Source organism: Phyllobates terribilis, unplaced genomic scaffold (assembly GCF_046119375.1).
Source record: "Phyllobates terribilis strain yellow unplaced genomic scaffold, ASM4611937v1 Scaffold_11__3_contigs__length_659146591, whole genome shotgun sequence".
NCBI lineage: Eukaryota > Metazoa > Chordata > Amphibia > Anura > Dendrobatidae > Phyllobates > Phyllobates terribilis.
Window position 1 is genome coordinate 164,004,975 of NW_027362771.1, and position 23,757 is coordinate 164,028,731.

Sequence of the window (23,757 nt, forward strand, 5' to 3'; positions counted from 1 at the left end):
AATATCAGCAGTGTATAAAATACTTATTTTCCCCACTGTATATCTATTAAGTTTCCCACCTACAAAGAATGGAGAGGTCTGTAATTTTTATTGCAGGTACACTTCAACTGTGAGACCGAATCTTATAATGTGATTTTTCTGGATATTTTTTTTTTAATGATTTTTACTTCTTTCATGCAAAAAAATGCAAATTAATTATTTGATACAATAGAAAAACAGAACTTAATATTTGGAACAGAAACCTTTGTTTGCAATTAGAGGTCAGACTTTTCCTGTAGTTCTTGACCAAGTTTGCACACAATGCAGCAGGGATTTTGGCCCACTCCTGTATACAGATCTTCTCCAGATGTTTCGGGGCTATCACTGGGCAACATTGAGTTTCAGCTCCCTCCAAAGATTTTCTATTTGGTTCAGGTCTGGAGACTGGCTATGCCACTCCAGGAACTTGAAATGCTTCTTACAGAGCCACTCTTTAGTTGACCTGGCTGTGTCTGTTATTGTCATGCTAGAAGACCCAGCCACGATCAATCTTTAATGCTCTTACTGAGGGAAGGAGGTTGTTGGCCAAAATCTCGCGATACATGACCCCATCCATCCTCCCTTCAATATGGTGCAGTTGTCCTGTCCCCTTTGCAGAAAAGCACCCCAAAGTATGATGTTTCCCCCACCATGCTTCACAGTTTGGAGTGTGTTCTTGGGGTTGTATTCATCCTTCTTCCTCCAAACAGGGCGAGTGAATTTGATACCAAAAAGTTGTATTTTTGTTTCATGTGACCACATGACCTTCTCCCAAGCCTCCTCTAGATCATCCAGATGGTCATTGGAGAACTTCGAAAGGGCCTGGACATGTGCTGGCATGAGCAGGGGGACCTAGCATGCCCTGCAGGATTTTGATCCATGACGGCCTAGTGTTACTAATGGCAATGTTTGAGGCTGTGGTCCCAGCTTTCTTCAGGTCATTGACCAAGTCCCCCATATAGTTCTGGGCTGATTCCAGACCTTTCTCAGAATCATCGTTTCCCCATGAGGCAAGACTTTCCATGGAGCCCCAGACCAAGTAAGATTGACAGTCATCTTGTGTTTCTTCCATTTTCTAATAATTGCACCAACTGTTGTTGCCTTCTCACCAAGCTGCTTGCCTATTGTTCTGTAGCCCATCCCAGCCTTGTGAAGGCCTACGATTTTGTCCCTGGTGTCCTTACAGCTCTTTGGTTTTAGCCATGGTGGAGAGGTTGGAGGGTGATTGGTTGAATGTGTGGACAGGTGTCTTTTATACTGGTAACGAGTTCAAACAAGTGTAATGAGTGTAGAGTAGGAGGGCATCTTTAAAGTAAAACTAACATGTTTGTGGGAGCCAGAATTCTTGCTGGTTGGTAGGTGATCAAATAATTTTGTCTCACAGTTGAAGTGTACCTACAATGAAAATTATAGACCTCCATTCTTTTGTAGGTGGGAAAAACTTGCAAAATTGGCAGTGTATCAAATACTTATTTTCCCCACTTTATGTTGTACATAATCATAGGGGGGGGGTGTCCAGAACTTGGATATTGATGGTGTATCCTTATACTTGGGATAAGTCATTCATATCAGATGGTTTGGGGTCTGACTCCTGTCACCCCATTGTTCAGCTGTATGCAGACCTCTCTGCAGCCAGAAGTGAAACAGGTCGCAGCTCCATACACTGTGTAGGGTTCCTCTCATATACAAACTTGTTTGTACATAAATGTTTGATAGATAATAAGGTGGGGGCATGTAGAGCATTTTTGCACAGGGCACCATTCAGCCTAAGGCCAGCCCTGTATGTGGCTTCCCACTTATTAGTTGAGTTAGATGAATTATTCCCACTTCTAAGCCCACTTTAAAAATAGGCTGAATAGAAAGCGTTGTTGTTTTTTGATAGGGATTTCTTCCATCATGATCGAAGGTTTTTCTGTCTAACGGAATGCTATTGATTATAAATGATTTTTAAGACTTAATGCTACTTTCATCTTATAGCTGGCAGCAGCTGTACTTGAAGCCGTTGAAAATAATACTTTGAGTATTGAGCCTGCTGGCCTCCAGCCTGTCCGATTTGTGAAAGCCTCAGCTGTTGAATGTGGGGGACCAAAGTAAGTAATGAAAATATATATTATTGGATTAGCACTGCTTGTGTGACAGCTACAGTTTAATTAGCAAATTAATAATATATATGTTTTAGATGTGAATGTTTCCAAATCATGTGATTTTATCAAAAAAATGTTTTGTTGGGAGAAGTAACAGGTTGAATAAAGACCTAGGTCCATCAAGTTCAACCTTTCTCCCCCAGTTGTACTCCCTACACTAACTTACTGGGACTAGGCCTCAAAAATGTATTACCATTTTTATTATTGCTGCACTATTACAATTAAAAAGGTACAGTGGGTACGGAAAGTGTTCAGACCCCTTTAAATTTTTCACTTTGTTTCATTGCAGCCATTTGGTAAATTCTACAGTTCATTTTTTTCTCATTAAAGTACACTCTGCACCCCATCTTGACTAATAAATTTGCAAATATTTCTAAACTTATTTTAGTTTTTCTTTAAAAAAAAAAAAAAAAAAAAAATAAAAATCACATGGTCAGAAGTATTCAGACCCTTTGCTCAGTATTGAGTAGAAGCACCCTTTTGAGCTAGTACAGCCATGAGTCTTCTTGGGAATGATGCAACAAGTTTTTCACACCTGAATTTGGGGATCCTCTGCCATTCTCCCTTGCAGATCCTCTCCAGTTCCATCAGTTTTGATGGTGAACGTTGGTGGACAGCTATTTTCAGGTCTTTACAGAGATGCTCAATTGGGTTTAGGTCAGGGCTCTGGCTGGGCCAGTCAAGAATGGTTACAGAGTTGTTCTGAAGCCACTCCTTTGTTATTTTAGCTGTGTGCTTTGGGTCATTGTCTTGTTGGAAGGTGAACCTTCGGCCAAGTCTGAGGTCCAGAACACTCTGGAAGAGGTTTTCATCCAGGATATCTCTGTACCTGGCTGCCTTCATGTTTCCTTCAATTGCAACCTGACGTCCTATCCCTGCTGCTGAAAAACACCCCCATAGCAGGATGCTGCCACCACCATGTTTCACTGTTGGGATTGTATTGGGAAGGTGCGTGGTTTTCTCCACATATACCGCTTAGAATTATCACCAAAAGTTCTATCTTCGTCTCATCAGACCAGAGAATTTTATTTCTCATAGTCTGGGAGTCCTTCATGTGTTTTTGCGCAAACTCTATGCAGGCTTTCATATGTATTGCACTGAGGAGAGGGTTCTGTCGGGCCACTCTGCCATAAAGGCCTGACTGGTGGAGGGCTGAAGTGGTGGTTGACTTTGTGGAACTTTCTCCCATCTCCCTACTGCATCTCTGGAACTCCGCCACGGTGATCTTGGGGTTGTTCTTTTCCTCTCTCAGAAAAGCTCTTCTCCCACGATTGCTCAGTTTTGCTGGACGGCCAGGTCTAGGAAGACTTCTAGTGGTCCCAGACTTCTTCCATTTAAGGATTATGGAGGCCCCTGTGCTTTTATGAACCCTGAGTAATGCAGAAATTCTTTTATAACCTTGGCCAGATCTGTGCCTTGCCACAATTCTGTCTCTGAGCTCCTTGGGCTGTTCCTTTTGAGCTCATGATTCTCATTTGGTCTGACATGCACTGTGAGCTGTGAGGTCTTATATAGACAGGTGTGTGCCTTTCCAAATCAAGTCCTATCAGTTTAATTAAACACAACTGGACTCCAATGAAGGAGTAGAACCTTCTCAAGGAGGATCACGAGAAAATGGACAGCATGTGACTTTAATATGAGTGTCTGAGCAAAGCAAACTGGTTTTATATATTTGTATTACTCTTGTGATTCTAATAATGTTATTACTAAAATCCCTAAATCTGTTGATCCAGAAGAAGGCAAAAACCTCAAGACACCTTCAGCCAGTTTGTGTCACAGGGGAAAAATTCCTTCTCAACCCCCCAGAAAAGGCAATCAGTCCTAGCGCCATGGATAAAACAACTATACTAGTTATGTAATTACTGTTGCTGTACTAAATGTACTACTATAATTGTAACATCTTGTCTAATTTAACTGTGTAACCCACAGTGTTGTGTATCGAGGAAATCATCGAGCCCTTTTTTTGAAAGCTGTTGGTGTATACCATTACTAACTCTTTGGTGCGGCGTTCCACAACCTGACTGCTCTGACTGTAAAGAACCCTTTCCTGTTTAGGTGCAGGAATCGCCTTTCTTCCACTCATAATGAGTGCCCCCTGGTCCTTAGTATGGTCTTTGGGAGGAATCAGTCATGTGCTATTCCTTTTAACTGACCACACATATATTTATACATGTAAATGAGATCCCCTCTGAGGCGTCATTTTTCTAAGCTAAACAAGCTCAACTTTTCCAACCTCTCATCATATGACAGGCCTTCCATCTTTTAATAATCCAGTTGCCCACCTTTGAACGAACTCTAACTTCTGAATATCCTTTTTAAAATGTGGAGACCAAAACTAGATCCCATATTCCAGATGTGGCCTCACCAGTGATTTTATAAAGGGGCAATAATACATTGGGATCATGGGATTTTATTTCTCTTTTTATACATCCTAAAATCTTGTTTGCTATTGCGGCTGCTGCTTGACATTGAGTACTGCTGCTCAGCTTACTTGCAACCAGAATACCCAAGTCCTTCTCCTGTTCTGTAGACGCGAGTATACTCCCATCTAATGTATATGCAGCAATGGGATTACTCCATCCTAGGTGCATTACTCTACATTTATCTACTTTGAACCTCATCTGCCAAATATTTGCCCATTCAGTCATCTTATCCAGATTGTTCTGCAATATCGTAATGTCAAGATCAGATTTTAATATCCTGCATAGTTTGGTGTCGTCAGCAAAGACTGACACTTTACTCTCAATACCATCCCCAAGGTCATTAATAAAGAGGTTAAAGAGAATCGGTCTTAGCACAGATCCCTGCGGCACCCCACTGCTGACTATATCGCATTTAGAGAACGTACCATTTATGACGACTTTGTTTCCTATCATTTAGCCAATTCCTTACCCATCTACATAGTTTCCCCAAGACCTTGCTTCTGTAGCTTCAGTAGAAGGCTGTTATGTGGTACAGTATCAAATGCCTTTGCAAAAAGTCAAGATAAATCACATCAGCTGCATTACCAACATCCAGATTTGCACTTACCTCCTCATAGAAACCCAACATGTTGCTTAGACACGACCTATTTTTCATGAATCCATGCTGATTATCATTTATTATATTATTCTGTGAGATATAACTCTGCAGGTCATCTCTTATGATGCCCTCAAAAACTTTGCACACTACTGTCAGACTTACTGGACGGTAGTTACCTGGATCCACCTTCTTACCTTTCTTAAATATCGGTACCACATCAACCATCCTCCAATCCTGTGGCACTACCCCCGTTACCAGAGTCTAAGAAAATGAGATTCAGCGGTTTGTCAGTTACTGAGCTTAATTCCCTTAGTATCCCTGGATGAATACCATCTGGGCCGGGGGATTTGTCAATATTTAATTTGCTCAGACTCCGGCGTACTTCTTTTTGTGTTTAAACTAGTTACATTGGGTGGTGAACTTTGATTTTTGCCCTGTTGAAAGATCCCTAGAACAGACTTCTTGTTGGTGAACATGGATGAAAAGTACCTTTTTAATATCTCAGCCTTTTATTTGTCCTCTATAATTATCTTATCTTTTAAGGGGCAGATACCATCTGATTTTTTTTTTCTTTTGCGCGTTGATGTATGTATAAAAAAAAAATTTGGGCTTTATTTTAATGTCGCTGGCAATTTGTTGGTCTGTAGATGACTTTGCTAGCTTGATTTTCTTTTTTATATTTCTTATTTAGGTCTTTATACTTCTGAAATGCTATTTCTGTATTCTCGGCCGTCAAGATTTTGAATGCCCTTTGTTTTTGTCTTATTAAACTTTGTACTGTCTTATTTATCCATAAGTAATTTTATTTACAATAGGAATGGGATGACAGAAGTCCTTTTTTCATGTTTTCCCTCCTGTCCTCCGAAAACCATATGTAGATTTCTTTTTCCTGGCAACATTCATTTAACAATATAATGTACTGAAAATTTTGACTAAAAAAATGCAATTACAAAGTTTAATTTTTGGGGGGATTTTATAATTTTTTTAAAAAAAATTTTTTTATTCGTGTTCATTACACTGTAAAAATGACCTCGTACCATGAATCTCCAAGTCACTATGATTGTGCCGATCCAATCTGTTTTTTTTCTTTATAGTGTTTACTGGTTGGGTTAATTGATTTTAGATTTTGATTGGACTTTCATTTAGTCCCACTGAAGACTTGAACCTGTGGGTGTTTAAACTCTTGCGGTACAATCTGCAATGCCAATTTAGTAAGAAGCCACTCTACAGGCTTCATAGGAGTAGAAAGATGGAGACAATAGGAGCTTTCGGCTGCCATGTAACCCATGTGGGGATGATGACTGGTGTCAATACCTGTCATTATTCGTTGTCCAAACCATGGGCAGAATAAAGTTGAGCCTAGCTGCACGTTTGCAGCCAGGTATCTTTTACTCTGAAACGTTGCAGTGTTTCAGAGTAAACATAGTCTGTAAAGCTGGCCATGGACTAGCTAGCTGCTAAATGTAGGTGTCAGTTGTATAAGTCAGCACCTGTTGTGTATGAAGGGGGCTCTGCTTCCGAGCCCACGCACACGAGGGAGCCTGTCCCTGTTTCATGCTTGTGGATCTAACAGCATGCATGTCCTGACTGGTTACCTTGAATATGTATATTTATTATTGCCTGGAATATTTCTTTATCATTACTAATTTATTACATTGTTTTTCAGAAAATGCGCTCTGAGTGGTCAAACAAAATCTTGTAAGCACAGAATCAAACTTGGAGACTCCAGCAATTATTACTACATTTCTCCATGCTGTAGGTATAGGGTGAGTAGAAGTCAGAAAGTGTTGTTTTTTTTTTTGTTTTGTTTTTTCTTATGTTTAAAAAAATAAAATAAAAAATTCAATACTAATGCTTTTTTAATTTATTTTACAGATTACCTCTGTATGTAATTTCTTCACATATATTCGGTACATCCATCAAGGTCTTGTAAAACAGCAGGATGGTGAGTAGTGGAGGTTATTTATGGTACAAAACAATGTGAAACAGGTCATATATTAGTAATTGTGACTTCTAATAATGAAGATGGCAATAAATACACATGTAATTCACTATGCTTTCCATTTGCCAGTAGTTATACCGACGGATAGGTGTATGTATACATATATTTCCTCCATCTATCTGCATGACTGTACAACCACTGGCAGGTGGTTATGAAAGAATGAGTTATATCACACTTCAGTGAGCTCTTTAAGTGTTGGACGCAGGATCAATTGGCAAGTTTAAAGGGGTTGTTCGTCAAAGGGATATGTATTAAACTTTTTTTTTTTTTTATTTGCTGAGATAACCTTATATAGCAAGGGCACTTTGATAAGATTATCTGCTGTGTCTAACCTTGCATAGCTGCTCCAGTTCATGGTCACACATGCCATAGCTTCTGGCCAGTAGAATAAGCAGAAGTCACTTATGATGAGAGTATACTGACAACACAGCAGGGGCTCACGGCTGCTGCTTTCTGAGGTGACCGATTTGTCCTGTCTGTTTTATCACAGGAGTGAGTGTTTCTGCTTTGCTGTCAGTCCTGTGAGCTCATCATAAATCAAGTCAGTGATGTAGGAGCTCCGGCAGCCGTTTGGCTCTTGTCACTGACTTTGATTTGTGATTAGCTTAAAGGGCTGGAGATGTGGCAAAAACACTTACTCCTGTGATTAAAACAGGCGCAAAAATGTTACCTGAGAAAGTAGCAGCTGTGAGCCCCTGCTATGTTGTCATCCATATACTCATATAAGTGATTTACACTTCCTTCCTGGCCAGGAGCTGTGGTATGCATCCACTATGAACTCGAGCACTTATGCATGGTTGGACACAGTAATAGGACAGCGGTGGCACATTTAAAAGATCATCTCCGCAATATATACATATACACAGACCAAAAGTTTGGACACACCTCCTTTAAAGATTTTTCTGTATTTTCATAACTATGAAAATTGTATACTCACACTGAAGGCATCAAAACTATATAATTCCACATGTGTTAATTCATAGTTAACAAAAAGTGTGAAACAACTGAAAATATGTCTTATATTCTAGGTTCTTCAAAGTAGCCACCTTTTGCTTTGATGACTGCTTTGCACACTCTTGGCATTCTCTTGATGAGCTTCAAGAGGTAGTCACCGGAATTGGTCTTCCAACAATCTTGAAGCACTTGTTGGCTCTTTTGCCTTCACTCTGCGGTCCAGCTCACCCCTAACCATCTCGATTGGGTTCAGGTCTGGTGACTGTGGAGGCCAGGTCATCTGGCGTAGCACCCCATCACTCTTCTTCTTGGTCAAATAGCCCTTAAACAGCCTGGAGGTGTGTTTGGGGTCATTGTCCTGTTGAAAAATAAATGATGGTCCAACTAAACGCAAACTGGATGGAATAGCATGCCACTGCAAGATGCTGTGGTAGCCATTCTGGTTCAGTATGCCTTCAATTTTGAATAAATCCCCAACAGTGTCACCTGCAAAGCACCCCCACACAATCACATCACCTCCTCCATGCTTCACATTGGGAACCAGGCATGTAGAGTCCATCCGTTCACCTTTTCTGCGTCGCACAAAGACACGGTGGTTGGAACCAAAGATCTTAAATTTGGACTCATCAGACCAAAGCACAGATTTCCACTGGTCTAATGTCCATTCCTTGTGTTCTTTAGCCCAAACAAGTCTCTTCTGCTTGTTGCCTGTCCTTGGCAGTGGTTTCCTAGCAGCTATTTTACCATGAAGGTCTGCTGCACAAAGTCTCCTCTTAACAGTTGTTGTACAGATGTGTCTGCTGCTAGAACTCTGTGTGGCATTGACCTGGTCTCTAATCTGAGCTGCTGTTAACCTGCGATTTCTGAGGCTGGTGACTCGGATAAACTTATCCTCAGAAGCAGAGGTGACTCTTGGTCTTCCTTTCCTGGGGCGGTCCTCATGTGAGCCAGTTTCTTTGTAGCGCTTGATGGTTTTTGCAACTGTACTTGGGGACACTTTCAAATTTTTCCCAATTTTTTTGGACTGACTGACCTTCATTTCTTAAAGTAATGATGGCCACTCGTTTTTCTTTACTTAGCTGCTTGTTATTCGTACTCCCATGACAGATAAGCTGGATAAGCTGGGTAGGTGGAGCATTAAATGGCAAATGAGGTTTAACGAGGAGAAATGTAAGGTCATACATATGGGAAGGAAAAATGGAAGTCACCAGTACTCACTGAATGGGAAACCATTGGGGAATTCAGAGATGGAGAAGGACTTGGGCATCTTGATTGATAGCAAACTAAATTGGAGTGCCCAAAGTCAGGCCGCTGCTGTAAGGGCAAACAGGGTAATGGGATGTATCCGAAGAGGTATAGCTGCAAAGGATGAGAACATTGTTCTTCCACTGTACAAAGCATTGGTCAGACCACACTTGGAATACTGTGCTCAGTTATGGGCCCCAATATATAGAAAGGATATAAATGAGCTTGAAAAGGTACAAAGGAGGGCAACAAAATTAATAAGGGGAATGGAGGGACTGCAATACCCAGAGAGGTTGGTAAAACTAGGACTATTCAGCCTGGAAAAGAGAAGGTTGAGGGGGGACATAATAAATGTGTACAAATATGTTAGGGGACAGTATAGAGACCTTGCCCGGGATTTGTTCAAAAGGAGGGATATTACGGTAACAAGAGGGCACTCACTAAGACTGGAAGAGAAAAGGTTTCAGCACCAGCATAGGAAGGGGTTCTTTACGGTAAGAGCAGTGAGAATATGGAATTCACTGAGTGAGGAGACGGTAATGTCGGATTCACTAAACCAGTTCAAGCGGGGACTGGATGCTTTTCTAGATACCAGGCAGATTTCTGCATATACTTAAAAATAGAATAAAATAGTAGGTTGATACAGGGATTTATTCTGACTGCTGGTTTCAGAGTCGGGAGGGAATTTTTCCTCAGGTGAAGATTGGCTAAATCATTTGGGGTTTTTGCCCTCCTCTGGATCAACTTTAGCAATTACAGAACTAACAGGTCGAACTTGATGGACGCAAGTCTTTATTCGGCTTTACTAACTATGTAACTATGTAACCACGAGAGAGAGGATCCGCCCATCAAGGACAGGAAACCTACAGGTTAAAAAGGGCGGCACCTCTCTCCCGCCTCAGTTTAGGTTTCCTGTCCTTGATGGATGGGAAACCTCTCAGGCTTACCTGCAGGATGAAGATGGTCTCTTGCCCCAGATGGAATTGACAGGGTGTTTGGAGCGGTGAGGTTTCCTACCCTAGTCGGTCCTGGACCTCTGGAGACGCCACGGCAGGGCCCATTGGGGCACCTCCGTGTGCCCCCCCCCCCCCCCGCTACACTACGCAAGAGATCTGGGCTGCGCCGACGGGGAACGTGACAGGCGCGGCCCTGTGACGTGTTTCCGGTGCGACAGAGACTCCACCGGAAGTGGGCGGAGCTCGCGCGCAACCAGGAAGCCACATGCGAGCATGGTGATGCCGAAGCAGGAGAAAAGTCCAGGGGTGTTCCGCCAGTACTGCTAACAGCAGTGATTAGCCCACCGAAGGGGGGGGGGTGAATTCCTTCCAGAGCCCCCAAAAAAACCACAGGCACCAGGTATGGCCAGTATAAAAGGTTCCTGGCAACATACAGAGGTGCTTCCCAGCCCATTGTTTTTTGCCTTGGTAAACATGGGAGATACACAGGAGCAGCTATATCACCTCAGCAAGATCAACTGCTGCAGGAGCAGCCCTCTGGGGAGCCCTCACAACTGGTGGTGCAACGACGTTCCCGGTCCGGGTCCAATCGTTCAACTAGAAAGTTCACCGCAAAAAGCAGGAAAGAAGGTCCAGTTGTTAGGCGTGATTCTCCGCCGGTTAAGATGGATTCTTCTGCTTCTACGATACCACATATTGCAAGGGGTAAGTGGAATCTTCGTGAAAGTTCTACTAATTCTTCTTCCTCCTTCTCTATCTATAACTTTCTTTCAGAGCATGAAATGTTCATTTAAGACTAAACATAAGGAATGTGCCCTATGCAGCAATCCGCTCCCTGATGCATATGTTAAGAAATTGTGCCAACCTTGTATTGACGAGGTGATGATGGAAGAAACCCCGGAGTTTTCCTTAGGCCTAAAGACTTTAATTAAAGAAGAAACAAGCAAGGCCTTGCAGGGGAATTCTGAGTCCAGGCATGTTCCTCGGAATCCTCAGCCAGGCTCGGACTCTGATTTCTCAGACATTTCTTCTTCTTCCCTCTCTTCCTCTGATAGCGAGTCAGATAGTGTTTTCCTCTGCAGGAGGTTGATGCCTTGGTGAAAGCTGTCCGAACTACCATGGGCATTGTAGACACGAGACCAGAAAAATCTGTAGAGGATGTAATGCTTGGGGGATTAGGTCAGAAAAAGGTGTTTCGCCATAAATACAAAAGTCAAAGATCTCATTGATAGAGAGTGGCAAAAGCCAGACAGGAGGGGCAGCATTCCTCCCTCTTTCAAAAGGAGGTATCCATTTGATGATGCCGCATGTACCTCTTGGTCAAAAGCACCAAGGTTAGATGTTGCCATTGCTAAGGCATCAAAAAAGTCTTCTCTCCCCTTTGACGACATGGGAGCATTAAGAGACCCCCTGGACAGACGAGCCAATACCTTCCTGAAAGGTGCATGGGAGACAGCTGCAGGAGCTCTGAAACCAGCAGTGGCAGCCACCTGCACATCTAGAACCCTGATGGTTTGGCTGGAACAGCTAGACAATCAACTAAAGGAGGGTGTCTCCAGGAAGGAAATTATTTCTTCCCTTCCCTTGGTCCAGGGTGCAGTGGCCTTTCTTGCTGATGCGTCTGCGGACTCTGTTAGATTGGCAGCAAAATCATCAGCTCTATCAAATGCTGCTCGGCGAGCCATATGGATTAAATGCTGGCCTGGAGATGTACAAACGAAGTCTAGACTTTGTACAATTCCTTGCGAGGGGGAATATCTTTTCGGCCAGACAATGGACGAACTGTTGGAAAAAGCCGGAGATCCTAAGAAGGGATTTCCTTCTGTATCTCTACCCTCTTTTAAGAAATCGTTTCGGAAAAAGAAATTTTGTCCGAAGAAGATTTTTCAGAGAACAAGAGAAATTCGAAGAAAGATGTCGCAAAGGTAGAGGCCTACTCTTTGGTTCTTCTTCCAAAAATGAGCAGAAGCCAGGGGAATCACAATCGGCCCAGGTAGGAGGGAGATTGTCGTTATTTTTCCCGGCTTGGGATCGTATTTCATATAGTAATTTGGATTTTGAGCCGGATTAGATTTGGTCTTAAATTTCAATTTCAAACTCTTCCTTACAGAAGATTCATGAGTGTTCCCTCTAGTTCCTCCCCAGAGCGGCAGACTACCCTCGTATCGGAAATTCAAGTCCTAATAAAGAAAAACGTCCTGATTGAGGTTCCGGAATCAGAAGAGGGTCACGGATTCTACTCCCCGCTCTTCCTGGTCCCCAAACCGGATGGGTGTTCCAGAACAATCATAAATTTAAGATCTTTAAATGGCTTTCTTAAAATAGACACCTTTAAAATGGAATCCTTAAAAACGATAATAAAATTAACTTTTTCTCCACTGTTATATGGTAGTTCTGGATCTTAAAGACGCATATTACCATGTTCCCATTCATAAGCATTATCAAAAGTATTTGAGGGTGGCCATTGAAATAGGAGGGGTGGTTAAACACTTTCAGTATACCGCACTTCCCTTTGGGTTAGCTATAGCCCCGAGAATTTTTACCAAACTAGTGGCAGAGGTTATGGCCCATATAAGAGAAAAAAGACATCTTAATAATCCCTTACCTTGATGATTTCCTGATAGTGGGGAACTCCTTTGTTCAATGCGAGGCCCACCTTCAGGTAACTATTTCTGTCCTGGAAGGACTAGGTTGGTTTCTAAATCTGGAAAAATCTAGGTTGACTCCACTAAAAGCTCAACCGTTTCTAGGGGTCATTTTAGATTCTGAAAGACAGTTATGCTATTTATCAGAAGAAAAGATTGCAAAAATCCAGGGCTTAGTAAGACATTGTATGGATAGACCCTCTGTCACTCCGTAAAGCCATGTCATTACTAGGGTCCCTGACTTCAAGTTTTACCGCAGTGCGTTGGTCCCAATTTCACTCAAGGGCACTTCAATGGAATATATTGTATAACTCAATCCTAGATGGACGTCTAGACCGGGAGTTTACCTTGGCCCTCGCTCCTTACAATCCCTTCGTTGGTGGTTGGTACACACTAATCTTTCTAGGGGAGTCCCTTGGGAATGTAAACCTACTGCAGTCTTGACTACAGATGTAAGTGCTACAGGTTGGGGAGCTCATTTTGAAGGTAACTTAATTCAGGGGACCTGGTCAGAAAATGAGGTACGGTTTTCCTCAAATGTTAAGGAACTTTTGGCGGTTGATTATGCATTCAATAAGTTCCTTGTATATTTACAGGGACAGGATGTCTGTATACTCTCGGACAATCAAGTCTCGGTAGCATATATAAACCATCAAGGGGGAACCCGTTCAAAAGACTTAATAAGAGTAGCGGACAGACTTCTTCAGAATGCAGAGGATCATTGTCTCTCCCTTTCTGCTGTTCATCTAAGAGGGAAAGAAAACGTCACAGCAGATTTTCTCAGCCGTACTTCCATAAAAGGAGAATGGTCCTTGAACCCTCAGATATTCTCCAGGATTGTGGCAATGTGGGGTCTTCCAACAGTGGACTTGTTTGCGACAAAATCCAATCGAAAGGTGGCAACGTTTTGTTCCCGAAACCCCAGGGAAAGGCCCCTGGCAGTGGACGCCTTCATGGTTCCCTGGGAGTTTCCATTGGCATATGCATTCCCTCCCATGATCCTACTTCCGTCAGTCATAAGGAAGATCAGGGCAGACAAAGCCAGAATAATCCTCATATGCCCCTTTTGGCCCAAGAGACCGTGGTTCCCTTGCCTCCGGAGAATGTCCATATCAGAATCCTGGGTTCTTCCGGAGATTCCGGACCTGCTCACTCAGGGTCCGGTTTCCCATCCTCCAGCCTCAGATCTCCTCCATTTAACGGCATGGAATTTGAAAGGGCGCTGTTAACCTGCAAAGGTTTTTCCACAAATGTAGTGAACACTCTTATGTAGCAGAAAACCTGTTACTACCCGCATCTACGCTAGGACTTGGAGGAAGTTTCTGCCCTTTTCGAAATTTAAACCAGAGGATGGGCCCCCTATTGGGAAAATACTAGAATTTCTACAGCAAGGTTTAGAACGGGGCCTTACCACTAGTACATTGAAAGTAAAGTTTTGGCTTTAGGAGCTTTGTTTTCTTCCGATATAGCGGCCAATTATTGGGTAGCACGGTTTATAAAAGCCTCTTTTAGGTGTAGACCTATTATTAAAACTAAATCCTCTCCCTTGGCTTTAAATCTAGTCCTAAATGCCTTGACTAACCCTCCCTTTGAGCCCCTAGATTCAGCCTCCCATAAAATTATTCTTCTTAAAACAGCCCTGTTAGTTGCCCTGACTTCAGCCAGAAGAGTAAGTGACATACAGGCTCTTTCTATATCCCCACCATTTACTCAAATTCTGGATGATAGAATTGTATTAAAGCCTGACCCAGCCTTTCTTCCAAAGGTAGTCTCACGATTCCATAGGAATCAGGAGATTAATCTTCCAACTTTTGTTTTCCCCCTCCCCCATGACAGCACACCTTGAGAGGATCCGCCCCACCAAGGACAGGAAACCGTCTGAAATAAAAGGGCGGCACCTCTCCCTCGCTTCAGTTGGTTTCCTGTCCTTGATGGGAACCTGTCTCAGGAAGAAAAGACTTACCTGGGGCTGTCCCAGTGTGGAAGAGCGGGCACTGGCCTGTGCACCGGGTTCAGTATCCCAGAAGCGCCGTCCGCAGCTTCCCCTGGGGTTTCTGCGCCGAGCGGGGCGCACGCGGTGAGGCAGGCTCTGTCCTCCCGGAGACCGTGGCGCCGTCTTCCCCCTGCCGTGCGGCAGCGCTTCCGGGTGTGACGCGCCTGACGTCACGGCGCAGGGCACGCTGGGATCCAAGATGGCGGCGCCCATCGGAGCGTTCCAGGCCGGAGGTTTTTTTTTTTTTTTGATAGAGCTCTGGCCTGGGGAAGGGGGAAGGGGGGAGGACCCACGAACCGGAGGAGGCTGGATGGCCCTATTTTTACTATTTTTAAGGGGGGGGGTTGTTATCCTGGTAGCGTGGTACGCTTCTGAAACATGGCTGACCAGGATAACCAGGAGCAGCAGCTTACCCCCCCCCCCCCCTCAGCAATGGAAAAAGCAGAGGGATGCATCGCATACAGACAGCCGCTCGAGTAATCGTAGTGGCAGCTGCAGGAGTAAGGCTTCAAGTGCCTCGGGACCATCCAGAATGGAATCATCGGTTCCGCGACAGCCTCCGAATCCGGTACCCGTTTGTGACCTCCGGGCATGAGTGAGCTTTGTGAATGTCACTGGTTAGTAACGGGAAGTCTCTTCTGTGCTTCCTTTTTTTTTTAGGAGCCTAAGAAGAGTAGTGCCAAGCAAAAGCATAGGATGTGTGCCCTTTGCCAAGCTTCCCTCTCTGTAGAGTGGCAGAAACCACTTTGCCAGGGCTGTGTGACCAAAACCATAGCTGAGAATTCCCGGGATTTCGCTGCAAATTTGAAGTCCATAGTGCACGCAGAAATTCAGGGGTCCCTGAAAGGGTTCTTTAGAGGGAAGAAAAGACCCCGTAGAGAGGTTTCCACCGTCTGATTCCTCCCAGTCAGAGGAGCAGTGGGATTCGTCGTCCTCTTCCTCATCGGGGGGCGGTAGACCCTGCTTCCCCATTGAGAATACAGACAGGCTGGTTAGGGCAGTACGATCAACCATGGGTCTGGAGGAAGAGAGAGCATCTAAATCCCGGGAGGACATCATGTTTGCGGGCTTGGGAGAGAAAAAGAGACGCTCATTTCCGGTTAACAGTAAGATTCAGGGCCTCATTGACCGGGAGTGGAGGAGACCAGAGAGATCAGGAGCTTTATTCTCCTTCTCTAAAAGAAGGTACCCCTTCGAAGAGAAGGACGCGGGACCTTGGGATAAGATCCCCAAGGTAGACGGGACTGTAGCAAGGTCATCGAAAAAATCTTCCCTGCCCTTGGAGGACTCTGGCGTCCTAAAAGATGCCCTGGATAAAAGAGCCGACTCCTTCCTGCGCCACACGTGGGAGATGGCGGCAGGAGGCCTAAAACCAGCGGTGGCTGGCACCTGTGTGGCGAGATCCCTGATGGTGTGGCTCCCACAGCTGGAAGACCAGCTTAAAGATAAAAAGGTTTCCAGAGAGGCAATTCATGCGGATCTACCTCTAATGCAAGCAGCATCGGCCTTGCTGGCCGACTCTTCAGCAGACTCGGTCAGGCTTTCAGCTAGGGCAGTGGGGACTATCTAACGCAGCCAGGCGGGCCTTGTGGCTCAAAGGTTGCCCAGGCGACCTACCTTCAAAACAGAAGCTGTGCTCCCTCCCGTGTGACGGTAGACTCCTGTTTGGCCAAGAATTAGAAGACCTGTTACAAAAAGCAGGCGATAAAAGCAAAGGGTTCCCGGGATTTTCGGGGGAATCAAGAAGATTTAGTTTTCGGAAGAGGAAATTTTAACCGGGGTCGTCCTCCGAGAGACAAAAGGAGAAGCCAAGACCAAAAAGGAGTCGGGCTACATGTTTGGGGGACCATCCTCAAGTTCAAAGAGATCCTCCCAATGATGCCAGGCTGGAAGTGGGTGGAAGGCTTTCCCACTTTTTTCCAGCTTGGGAGGCGGTTACAACAAACCCCTGGAATCTAAAAATTATCAGTGGGGGCCTGAAGATCCGGTTCAGCCAGACCCCCTGTCGGACCTTTTGTGGTTACCCCCCTACGGAAGGTCCAGGAAGAACAGTTAGCCCTGGAAACAGAGGTATTAGAGTTAGTAGGGAAGCGGGTCCTTCTCGAAGTACCAACACCACAGAGAGGGAAGGGGTTCTATTCCCCACTATTCATGATAAAAAAAAAAACCAAACTGGTCCTTAAGGGCCATCATCAACCACAGGAGTCTGAACCAAGTAGTAGAAAAACAGACTTTCAAGATGGAGTCAGTAAGCTCGGCAGTGAAGCTCTTGCATCACAACTGCTTTATGGCTGTAATAGACTTGAAGGACGCATATTATCACGTCCCAATCCATCCGGAGTATCAGAAATATCTGAGAGTAGCCTTGTCTATTCAGAGGGAGCTGAGGCATTTTCAGTTTGCTGCCCTACCCTTTGGCCTCTCCATTGCCCCGAGAATATTTACGAAACTAATAGCAGAAGTGACAGCCTATCTACGGATCAAGAACGTAGTGATCGTGCCATATTTAGACGACTTCTTGAGAATAGGGAAATCAGAAGTCCACTGCTCTAGTCAGCTCCTAGAGGTCAAGGAAGTGTTGCATCAGCTGGGGTGGTTAGTGAATTGCCAAAAATCAAGACTAACCCCCTCCAGGACTCAGACCTTTCTGGGTCTAATCCTAGACTCTCATCGCCAAGCCTGCTTCCTCCCAGAGGACAAAATCTGCAGGTTGATTGCTTTAGTCTCGAAGGCCATTCAAGCTCCAGGGATGTCTCTGAGAGAGGCAATGTCCCTCCTGGGTTCTTTGACGGCCTGTCTCCCAGCAGTAATGTGGGCTCAGGGGCATATGAGACTGCTTCAGTGGGAGGTCCTGTCAGCACAGAGGTCCTGCAACGGGCATTTAGAAGGCAGGCTCTCTCTCTCCCCAGAAGTAGTAGCTTCCCTTTCGTGGTGGACAGTCAGGGGAAATCTGACCGCAGGCGTTCAGTGGTCCAGACCAGTAGATCGGATAATTACGACCGACGCAAGCAGTTCCGGATGGGGGGGGGGGTCATCTGGCAGAACTCTCAATACAGGGTCACTGGGCTTACCACGAGAGGGGGGCATCCTCAAACATAAAGGAGCTTTGGGCAGTAGAAAGATCCCTCAGGGGCTTCCTGCCTCACATCCAAGGTCACAATGTCCAGGTTAGGTCCGACAACCGGACAGCAGTAGCCTATGTGAATCACCGGGGGGGGACAAGGTCACGCCCTCTGATGGTGGTGGCAGACAGGATCCTTCGTCTAGCAGAGCGAAACCTCTCATCCCTCAGCGCCCTTCACATAGAGGGGGTAGAAAATGTGAAAGCAGATTTTCTAAGCCGCCATACCCTAAGACAGGGGGAGTGGGGGTTAAACCCGGAGGTCTTCCACCAGATTGTCCAGTTATGGGGGCAGCCAGACATAGACCTATTCGCCACAAGGGCAAACAGGAAGGTGCAAAGATTTTGCGCTCTAAATCCGGGAGAGAATACCCATGCCGTAGATGCCCTCCAGATTCCTTGGGGGTTCAGGAAGGCCTATGCCTTTCCACCATTAGTGATGATTCCAGTAGTGGTGAGGAAGATCCGGGAGGAAGGCGCCAGGGTGATTCTGATAGCCCCATTTTGGCCCAAGAGGCCTTGGTTCTCTCTGCTTCGGCTAATGTCGGTGTCAGATCCCTGGATTCTACCAGAAAGGCCGGACCTTCTCATGCAGGGACCAGTATTCCATGCCCAGGCCAGGGGGTTCCATCTTTCGGCATGGAATTTGAGAGGTCACTATTGAGTAGCAAGGTGTTCACCAGGCTTAGTTTCTACTTTATTGGGGAGCAGAAAACCAGTTACAACTAAGATTTATAGCAGGGTTTGGGGTAAATTCCTAGAGTTTATAGATGTCCCGTTATCGAGCAGACCTCCGATCAGAGGGATCCTGGAATTTCTACAAAAGGGGCGGGACCTGGGTCTAGCTACAGGGACTCTTAAGGTTCAGGTTTCAGCTTTGGGGGCACTCTATAATTGTAATCTGGCTGGGAATACGTGGATCTCGAGGTTTATCAAGTCCTGTGCCAGAGCAGGACCGGTTAGGTCCATGGGAGTTCCTCCTTGGGACCTGAATTTAGTCTTGAACGCTCTTACCAGCGAACCGTTCGAACCCCTACACAAGGTCTCTCCAAAGATTCTCACCCTCAAGACCATCCTCCTAGTGGCCTTAACGTCAGCCCGTAGGGTGGGTGATCTGCAGGCCCTCTCGGTTAATCCTCCTTACACACAAGTCTTTGAGGATAGGGTCACCTTGCGGCCAGATCCAGCATACCTTCCCAAGGTGGTATCTAGATTTCACCGTAGTCAGGAGATTGTGCTACCCTCGTTCTGCAGCAATCCCAAGAACCCAGGGGAAGTCAGGTTCCATAGCCTAGATGTTAGGAGGTCCCTGCTACAGTACATTCACATGACTAGTCTGTGGAGGAAGGACTATTCCTTGTTCCTGGCCTTTCAAGGGAGTAGGAAAGGTCACGGGGTGTCCAAGGGTACCATCTCTAGATGGCTTAGGGAGGCCATTTGCTTAGCCTATACGTCCACAGGGGTTCCAGCCCCGGACATCCACAGGGGTTCCAGCCCCGGACAATGTGAGGGCTCATTCCACCAGAGCCGTCGCAACCTCCTGGGCAGAGAGGGCAGACGTCTCGATCGAGCAGATATGTAGGGCTGCTACTTGGTCTACACCATCCACCTTCTTTAAGCACTATCGGTTGAATATGTCCTCTTCTGATCTCACCATTGGGAGAAGGGTACTTCAGGCGGTGGTCCCTCCTTAGGGTGCTCGTAAATTCTCCAAAGTTCTCTCAAGGTGTGCTGTTATGGGGGAGGGGAAAACACCAAGGTCACTTACCGGTAGACGGTTTTTCCTGAGCCCATGACAGCACCCGTAGGTTCCCCCCCTATTTTTTCTATGTTTCTCACACCCTGGTGTGCACTGTTTTGGGTGGTGTGTATATGTATATTGTGGGTGTTGGTTATATGCCTAACCTGTTTAGGGAGGTCATCTCAATGCGCTGTAAACAACTGAAGCGAGGGAGAGGTGCTGCCCTTTTATTTCAGACGGTTTCCTGTCCTTGGTGGGGGCGGATCCTCTCAAGGTGTGCTGTCATGGGCTCAGGAAAAAACTGCTTCCGGTAAGTAACCTTGGTGTTTTCCCCCTAAAAAGCAGAAAGAGGAGAAACTACACACATTGGATGTTAGGAGGTGCTTACTTGGATACCTGGAGGTTTCACACAGTTTTAGGAAAGATAGTTCCCTATTCATATGCCATCAGGGGGCTAGGAAGGGTTGTAAGCTTCAAAATCTACAATTGCAAGGTGGATTAGAGAGGCCATCGCCCTCGCCTACTCTTCAGGGGATAAGGAAGTACCGGAGGGGTTGAGGGCTCACTCCACCAGAGCAGTAGCAACCTCCTGAGCGGAGAAGACGGGGGTTTCCATCAAAGACATATGTAAGGTTGCCACCTGGTCTTCTCCCTAAACCTTCTATAGGTATTATTATAGATTGGATTTAGGTGTCTCTTCTGATCTCACCTTTGGGAGAAGGGTGCTTCAAGCTGTGGTCACTCCCTAATCTCCTTTCATCTCTGTAATTCTCTCGTGGTGCTGTCATGGGAGTACGAATAAAGCCTTACTTACCGGTAACGGGATTTTTCGGAGCCCATGACAGCACCCTTATATTCCCTCCCTACACTGGTGTTTTCGCACTCCCGTAGAGCTAATTTCCTTTTTTGCACCCTCGGGCTAAGTTAGTTAAAGTAATTGGCTTAAAATGAATTTGTTTTGTTGTAATTAACCTTGGCGGTCCTCTCATGCTCTGTTAACTAAACTGAGGCAGGAGAGAGGTGCCGCCCTTTTTAACCTGTAGGTTTCCTGTCCTTGATGGGCGGATCCTCTCTCTCGTGGTGCTGTCATGGGCTCCGAAAAATCCCGTTACCGGTAAGTAACTAAGGCTTTTCTTGCAATAATACAAATTCTAATAGTCTATTCAGTAGGACTATCAGCTGTGTATCCACCTGACTTCTGCACAACACTACTGATGGTCCCAACCCCATTTGTAAGGTAAGAAATCCCACTTATTAAACCTGACAGGGCACACCTGTGAAGTGAAAACCATTTCCGGTGACTACCTCTTGAAGCTCATCAAGAGAATGCCAAGAGTATGCAAAGCAGTTATCAAAGCAAAAGGTGGCTAGTTTGAAGAACCTAGAATATAAGACATATTTTCAGTTTTCATACTTTTTTGTTAAGTATATAACTCCACATGTGTTAATTCATAGTTTTGATGCCTTCAGTGTGAATGTACAATTTTCATAGTCATGAAAATACAGAAAAATCTTTAAATGAGAAGGTGTCCAAACTTTTGGTCTGTACCGTGTGTGTATGTATGTGTGTATATCTAAATATAAAAAAAAAAAATATATATATATATATATATATATATATATATTATAATTTTTTTTTTAACGCATCCAATTGTTGATCTTATTATTCCAAGCCCTTAATTAAAATGTACTTTGTTCATGGGACAAACCTTTAACGATCTGAGTGACTTTGACAGGAACCACGTTGTGATACACTTTGAGCTTCTTCAAAATAGTAGGTCTTGTGGGGTGTTTTACATGGAATGATTTAGTACCTACCAAAAGTTGTCTAAAGAAGTAAAACAGATGCGCCAGGGTCATTGATGCCCAAAGGTCACTAATGTGCTTAGGATAGCCTTCACTCCCTATCTGGTCCAATACCATATAACTTTTTTTTAGCAATTTTTCTACATTAACAGATTATCTTCTGTGATAGTCATCAGAACACTGAATTGTCAGTAGTTTACAGCTTGTAGCATTGTGACAGTGCTCTCTGTCTATCACCAAAAGCACCTACAATGGGCATGCGACTATCGATCGTACCTGGACTGAGGAGCAATGGAAGAAAGTGACCCAGATTGATGTATCACGTTATCCATACATCATGTGGATGCCTGGGTGATTGTGCACCACTCTCCGGAAGTCATGCACTATGGAAAATAAGGCAAACTGGCAGAATTGGTGTGCTGTTTTAAGCATTGTTCTGATGGGAAATCGTGGTTCCTAGCATTTATGTAGTTTTAAGTTTGACACAACCACCTACTTGTTGTACAGACAGAGTGCCATGATAGTTGAATTCTCTACTGGCTGAGCTGAATAATGTGCCATGCTGCCCTGCAAAAATTGTACAAGACTGGTGCAAGGATCCTGGCAAAGTTCATGGTGTTTTCTTGGCCTCAAAACTTCAAAGATCTCAATTGCATATGTAGAGTGTGCTGAAAAAACTCCCCTGGAGGCCTCCTCTCAGACATTAGAGGACATAAATGATCTGCTAACCTTGTGATGCCAGATAGCACAGTACACCTTCAGTGGTCTTGTTGAGTTCATGTCTTGATTGGTCAGAACTTAATGTTTTGACCCATCAAGCACGAGGGGAACTTGACATTATTGATAATTGGTGTGTGCATAATTCTATCTATATAGAGTTATATATATTTTTTGTTATTGAAGGTTAGCTTCACTTAGATAATCTTTTCCTTTGCAATCTACATTTTATATGTGTGCATCTAAGAATGTTTTTTGTTTTGTTTTTTTATAGCGGACCAGATGTTTTGGGAAATCATGCAGTTGAGAAAGGAAATGTCTCGAGCAAAGCTTGGATTTTTCAAAGAAGAACTTTAAAACATGTACTATGTATGGACAAAACCATGAAGGCAGAAATTTAAAATGGATAGTGGTAACACAAGGATCTGCATATCTAAGCCAACGAAATAACTACATATCACAACATATCTATACTGTTCTTTGTGAGCTACACTACTTAGAGTTCATGTGCTATTCTGAAATTGACTTGTCCTGTACGCGCCTGATACTATCAGCTGCTGAGCTTCTGGTAAGCATTTCCAGGCGTTACATCTGTAAATTATTAGTAAAATCAAAAATTTTAAGAAATAAACGGTAATTTGAAGGTTACCTTGTTTTTTTTCTGTTTCTGTAATAGTTACCGTATACACTCGAGTATAAGACGAGTTTTTCAGCACATTTTTTGTGCTGAAAAAGCCCCCCTCGACTTATACTCGGGTATGTATCAGACTATATAGAATTCTGTTGGTAGATAGTGGGAGGGGGGTTATGGCAGAGGAGCGGGGCACACGCAGTAGCCGCCGCTACTGCAGCTGCCACATGTGCCCGCTGCTAAAGGGTAATGAATGTTCACCCCTCTCCACTCCCATAGGCGTGGAGAAGAATGAATATTCATTCTCTTTAGTAGCGGGCACGGAGTGTCGCTGAGCCGCAGCTCCTGCTGACAGTGCCTGCTACTAAAGAGAATGCTTATTTGCTCCTCTCCATGTACATAGTCCCGGCGTGGAGAGGAGTGAATATGCCGGCAGCTCACATAAGCATCTGAGCATGGGTGTGACTCCATGCGCTACTCAGATGCCAACATGAGCTGCTGCAGGAGAACAGGACGCAGAGCTGGAGCAGAGGTGAGGAAGGAAGGTGAGTATAAGTGTTTATTTTTTGTGTGTGCAGTGATGGGGCCATGCATACTAAGATTGGGGGATGACGGGGCCATACATATCAGGATTGGAGGATGAGGGGGCCCATGCATACCAGGATTGGGGAAATTTACCAGTTGCTTCATTTCCCACCCTAGGCTTATACTAGTCAATAAGTTTTCCCAGTTTTTTTTTTTGTAAAATCAGGTGCCTCGGCTT

At 44.6% G+C, this 23,757-nt stretch overlaps 1 protein-coding gene across 3 annotated transcripts in view; it reads left to right on the plus strand.

Moving 5' to 3' along the window:
* Positions 1-23,011, plus strand: part of RAB3IP (RAB3A interacting protein) — a 74,744-nt gene extending 51,733 nt beyond the window's left edge. For all 3 annotated transcript variants that reach the window (XM_073651776.1, XM_073651775.1, XM_073651774.1), the window contains 4 exons: positions 1,996-2,108; positions 6,850-6,949; positions 7,059-7,128; positions 22,638-23,011. In XM_073651776.1, the coding sequence (XP_073507877.1) occupies positions 1,996-2,108; positions 6,850-6,949; positions 7,059-7,128; positions 22,638-22,720 (366 nt within the window). In that variant the 3' untranslated portion in view covers positions 22,721-23,011. The remainder of the gene's footprint in view (positions 1-1,995; positions 2,109-6,849; positions 6,950-7,058; positions 7,129-22,637) is intronic.
* Positions 23,012-23,757: the final 746 nt, after the last annotated feature.